This window comes from Gekko japonicus, unplaced genomic scaffold (genome assembly GCF_001447785.1).
Source record: "Gekko japonicus isolate JY-2015 unplaced genomic scaffold, Gekko_japonicus_V1.1 scaffold2179, whole genome shotgun sequence".
Classification (NCBI taxonomy): domain Eukaryota; kingdom Metazoa; phylum Chordata; class Lepidosauria; order Squamata; family Gekkonidae; genus Gekko; species Gekko japonicus.
Genome location: NW_015172613.1, coordinates 131,421 through 137,420, shown reverse-complemented (window position 1 = coordinate 137,420; position 6,000 = coordinate 131,421). Strand labels below are relative to the sequence as shown.

At 50.4% G+C, this 6,000-nt stretch overlaps 1 protein-coding gene across 1 annotated transcript in view; it reads left to right on the top strand.

Annotated features, from left to right (window-relative positions):
* The window catches only part of LOC107119180 (zinc finger protein 850-like), a 43,663-nt gene that overhangs the window by 24,249 nt on the left and 13,414 nt on the right, over window positions 1–6,000 (top strand). Inside the window, exon 6 of the mRNA XM_015421637.1 lies at window positions 1,164–1,251. Coding sequence (XP_015277123.1) covers window positions 1,164–1,251 — 88 coding nt within the window. The remainder of the gene's footprint in view (window positions 1–1,163; window positions 1,252–6,000) is intronic.

The following is a 6,000-nucleotide window of genomic DNA, read 5'->3' as shown; positions in this document are numbered from 1 at the left end:
GGGGAACGTGCAGATCTGTCCTCGCAGAGAAGGGACAGCTTGTACCTGAATAAAACTTGGTCTTAAAGGTGCCACTGGACTGTTTTGGACCGGGGGATTTGCAACTTACCTGGCTGCTCCTTGCTCTGACTGAGGGCTGCTGGGAGCAGGGGGTGGGGCTTGTTGCATGTGCCCGCCCCCTGGGCTCTTTACTGCCGGAGCTCCGCTCCTGTGAGCTCCTGCAGGAAATGACCCCTGTCTGTAACTATGACTAAAATTTTGTGGCAGGGTATGAGCTATTGTGAGTCACTGCTCACTTCTTCAGGTACCCGAGGAGGTGAGCACTGACTCACAAAAGCTCATTTCCTGCCACGAATTTTGTATATCTTTAAGGTGCTACTGGACTTTTGCTCTTTTCTACTGCGACAGACAGATGAACACAGCTACCCATCTTGAGCGACGATTAAAAGGTCATCTGTGAGCCTTAAGCACAGGACAGGTGCCTCTGGGCAGGAGCAGAGGAAGCATAGCTCTAAGTCAGCCATGAAAATGGGGTGCTGTGCAGTTGCCCAGGGCTCCCAGAATCACAACTCCTCTCCAGGCTACAGACATAAGTTCCCCTGGAAAAAAATGATACCAAGGGGTAACCTGCTACAAGATAGGCCCAACAGCAAGAGAACAACACTGGTGGTCACATACAGCTCTCAGCTCAAAGCCATTCAATGCGTCATTAACAACCTACCACCTATGCCGAACAAGGATACTTCTCTCCAGGGCTATTTTGGGGCAGGAACGCACAGGAACAGAGTTCTGGTTGGCTCCTGAGTTGGCCACACCTGGCAGGAACTCATTATCATAACAGGCCACACCCAACAGCAGAAACTCATTAGGATTGGCTACATTCGGGATGTGTGGCCTAACATGCAAAGGAGTTCCTGCTACAAAAAAAGGCCCTGGGTTTTGACAACAAACAAGGTAAACAGAATAAGAAGCAAAAGGTGGGTGTGGCTGGATGACCAGACTTCTGGTAACATGGGGGTGTGTGGCCTAATATGCTAATGAGCTGTGCTGTCAGGTGTGTGGCCTAACATGCTAATGAGTTTTTGCTGTTGGGTGTGGCCTATTATGCTAATGAGTTCCGGCTGGGCTTTTTCTACAAAAAGAGCCCTGCTTCTCTCTCACAGGTATTGGGAGGCAAAGCATTTCTGGCCCACAGAGAGCCTCCTAATCTTAAACATCTTCTCACCCACAGCAACATTCTTCCAGACACGGGTACAGAGGACCAGAGCCTGCAACAAACCAAGATGCCAGCTCTGTCCCCGTATCCACTCTGACGACACAATAACTGGACCTAGCGATACCCACCAGACCATCTTGGGCACATTCACTTGTTCATCTCCCGGTGTTATATATGCCCTCAAACGTCAGCAATACCCTTTCACTGCCATCATAGGACAAACAGGTCAGTCCTTACGCAAAAGGATAAAAGGTAAAGGTTCCCTTGCTCGAAAGCCAGTCGAGTCCAACTCTAGCGTTGCGGTGCTCATCTCCATTTCAAAGCTGAAGAGCGAGGGCTTTCCGAAGACGTTTCCGTGGTCATGTGGCCGGCATGACTAAACACCAAGGCACACCGAATGCTGTAACCTTCCCAATGAAGTGGTACCTATTTCTCTACTTGCAATTTCTTGCTTTCGAACTGCTAGGTTGGCAGGAGCTGGAACTAGAGACGGGAGCTCACTCCGTCATGCGGCACACTCGGGTCTTGAACTGCTGAACTACGGACCTTCCACAGTCTGCAGTTCAGCGTCTTAACCACTTGAGCCACCGCAGCTCCTTGATAAAAGGATAAATAGACTTAAATGTGACATTCAAAAATGGAAACACCAAAAAAAGAACAGAACAAAGTTTGAGTTCAGCAGCACCTTTAAGACCGAAAAAGTCTAATTCTAGGTATAAGTTTTTGTGTGCACGCAGACATCTTCAGGTTATCTGAACAGAACACCACTTCTTCAGATTGTTTGAAGAACAGAACACCACTTCTTCAGATTATCTACAGATATGTGTGTGCACACGAAAGCTTATCCCTTTAATAAAACTTTGTTGGTCTGAAAGGTGCCGCTGGACTCAACCTTTGTTCTGCTGCTTCAGAATAATACGGCATTGGCTACCTGTCAGACTCCTCACAGCATCATAATGAAGTACATACTTGTAGAAAAGGTTTTACTTTATTTTGAAGCTAAGGTGCATAACAGGATCACTGTTCAGAATGAGAGGGAATCAAATAGCAAAGCATATTATAGATCATTCGAACTACTGAGGCCCAATTGCGGGGTTTCCCCTGCGCGCCTTTGGGCTTGAGAATAAACGTTCCTAGTCAGAATATGTTATCTATTTCTCACGGCCTTTCATGAGAGCTTCTTTGCACTAACAAGCACTTGCAACCACCTGTGGCCTTGGGAGATACAAAAGTTTCGGCAGTCTAAACAGTCATGCGCATCTACAGTCCTACGGCTGAAAGCGAAAGCAGGCAAACGAATACAGTAATAGAAAACCAAACATTGGCAGCTCGCTGACACTACCCACCGGACTAAAACAACAACAACAACAACAGTAGGAGAACATGTTAATCTTCCAGGTTATTCCATTGCTGACTTTAAAATGGCAGTCCTCAAACAAAGACATTTCAAAGGGAAATTACAGCATGAGATTGCTGTAATTCACAAATTCAGAACAATGAGTTAATTCACAAGTTCAGAACAATGGACCCCCCAGGGCTGAACAGAGACGTAGGATTTTTATCTCAGTACAGATGCCAATTTTCTGCCCACACCCATTTCCTTTCTGCTGCAGTCAAGCTGATTACAAAATCCACTGTACTGTTGCATCCTTTACAAGCATTCTTTCAAACACCTCTACCACCTTCTGACTAGGATAAAAGGAGTCAGATCTCCATGCCTATGCTGTAATGTATTGAAATGATTACATGAATCACCTCATAGGACTCCCATGTTAAGCTTCAAGCCAGACCAGGGCTCCTCTGAGCGAACTTCCTATTGGTCGCTTCGTAACAGCGACCAATCAGAACGATACCATTCCCTAGGAGGGAAAGACTCCCATTGGTCTTTATTCTAGCAATCTCATTGGTTGTTATTTGTAAATAGGCGTGGCTACATTAGCCCGGTTATGTTTAAAAGGAGCATAAGCTCCCACTGTTTTCTGTTCTGGTTTCTTACTGAGTTAGTGCTTGTTCGTTACTTCTAAATAAAGCTGAATCACTTGCTGAATCACTCTACGAGTCCTTTGTTAGCGCGATCTAACAATTGGCGACGAGGGTGGGATGTTAGAGCAGGTAGGCAGCCCTGCGGACATCCACACTTCGGACTCGGAAGGAAGCGAGCAGAGCACAGCAGCCGATCCGGCGGAGGCGCCACCAGCTCCGGTGCCCAAGTCTCCCCCGATGGCTGGAAGCCAGAAGTTCGAGTGCTTCGAACCCTCCTCAGAAGACTGGGACTCCTACCTGTCCAGGTTCGAGTTCCATCTGGAGACCCACGACATCACCGATGAGGCGAAGAAACGAGCATGCCTCCTGAGTTCCTGCGGGAAGGGGACCTTCGACATAGCCAGGTCGTTGGTGGCCCCAACTGATATAAAGACTGTCACCTACGCTGACATCACGGAGAAGCTTAAGGCTCACTATTCTCCACAACCGTCGGAGATCGCCTGCCGGCACGCTTTTTACAAGCGGAACCAGGCCGGAGGCGAGACCATCGCAGATTTCGTGGCGGCCCTTCGCAAAGCCGCACGGCCATGTAATTTCCACAACGTGGAGGAAGCCCTCAGAGACCGTCTCGTCTGCGGTCTCAAAGATGAAAGGCTGCAACAGAGGCTGTTCGCCCGCACCACCCTGACCTGGGCAGTGGCCTACGAAGAGGCCGTGGCCGCGGAAGCAGCGGAGAAGTCCACGAAGGAGGTCCGCCAGCGGGTGGCAGAGCCCAGTATACACGCTCAACGAGACAGCGAGGGCGAAGACGCGGATGATGACGTCAACGCGGTTCGAGGCAAGCGGACCCCAGCGAAGACTACCAACGTCAAGCCTTGCTCCGGTTGTGGCGGGAAGCACCAGCGCGGCTCCTGTTGGGCTCGTGATGTCGACTGCAGAGCGTGTGGGCGGCGTGGTCATCTGGCCAGAGTCTGCAGATCAGCGAAGAAGGATCCCTCAACTAACAACCGGTCAGCGCAGAGGGGCACTCCAGTCAGCACCCAAGGCAAGACCCGTTCCTCAGCATCGGAAGCAAGCTGCCAGTTGACGGCGACCTTGTCGAGCGCATCGGCCGTAAATCGCACCAGCAGCCAGGGCAAGATCACCGTGACTCCACTCCTCGACGGCCGACCCTGTACAATGGAGGTGGACTCAGGATCGTCCGTGACGGTGATTTCTGCCGCGTCCTGGCGCCAGTTGTTCCCGAACCGAAGCCGGCGGCGGCTCCAGCCTGCGGGAACCAGAGTGTCCGACTTCCAGGGCAACCGAATTCCCTTGGCCGGACGGGACTCTGTTACTGTTGAGTATAAGGGGAAATGTGTTAAACTGTCATTCCTGATTGCAGAGGGAGACCGGGTTAACCTGCTAGGGTTAGATTGGTTTGAGCCATTGGGCATCGGTATTTCTGGGATTAACAGGATGTCTGAAAATAAATGGGGCATGCTGTACGACCTGTTCCCTGATGTATTTGCCGAAGGGTTGGGAAGGTACAAGGGCCCCCCGGTTGCGTTTGACTTAGATCCGTCAGTCAAACCTATTAGGTTGAAGTATCGGAAAGTACCTGTGTCTCTCAAACATAAGGTGGAAAAAGAGATTGACAAACTAGTTGAGCAAGGGGTTTTAGAGCCAGTACCATACAGCAAATGGGAGACCCCGATCGTAACCCCTGTCAAATCAGATGGGTCCATACGACTATGCGCCGATTACAAATGTACGATTAACAAGGCGCTGCAGCAACATTCGTACCCGGTCCCGGTAATAAGCCACATTTTGGCTTCCCTGGGGGGTGGCAAGATTTTCGCCAAATTTGACCTGGCCCAGGCATACCAGCAGTTGCCTGTCACCCCGGAGGCTGCCGAGGCCCAAACAATTGTAACCCACCAAGGGGCTTTTAAAGTGAACAGGCTGCAATTCGGGGTCAACGTAGCACCTGGGATTTTTCAGGGCCTCATGGAACGTCTACTAAGGGGGGTACCTGGCACAGTGCCCTATTTTGACGACGTGCTGATTGCGGGCGGGTCTGAACAGGAACTACTGGACCGGGTTAAAGAGGTCCTCAGGCGTTTTCAAAATGCCGGCCTCAGAGTTAAGCGCTCAAAATGCACGCTCGGGGTGGAAAGTGTGGACTTCCTGGGGTTTCGCATTGACGCAGAGGGAGTCCACCCCACGGATGAGAAGGTATCTGCAATCCAAAACGCCCCCAGGCCGGTGAGTAAGAAGGAGCTCCAATCCTTTTTAGGACTCCTGAATTTTTATCATGCGTTTTTACCGCATAAGGCATCAGTGGCGGCCCCTTTGCACGCGCTTTTGCACAAGGAGGCAAAATGGAAGTGGGGGCAGGCCGAGGAAAAGGCTTTTGTGGGAGTCAAGGAGCTGCTGACATCTAATGCCGTACTCACGCATTATGATGAACACAAGCTCCTGGTGTTAGCTGCTGACGCTTCACCGTTTGGAGTAGGCGCAGTTTTAAGCCATCTGATGCCTGATGGGAGCGAAGCGCCTATCGCTTTTTATTCTAGATCACTATCTGCGGCAGAGCGGAACTATGCCCAGATAGACAAGGAGGGTCTGGCGTTGGTAGCGGCTGTCAAAAAGTTCCATGATTTTATTTTTGGCAGACGATTTTTGCTGGTCACTGACCACAAGCCGCTACTGGGGATTTTTGCGCCCGATAAGCAATTGCCAAACATCATGTCCCCACGCATGCTTAGATGGGCGATATTTTTGCAGGCTTATGATTTTGACTTAGAGCACCGGCCTGG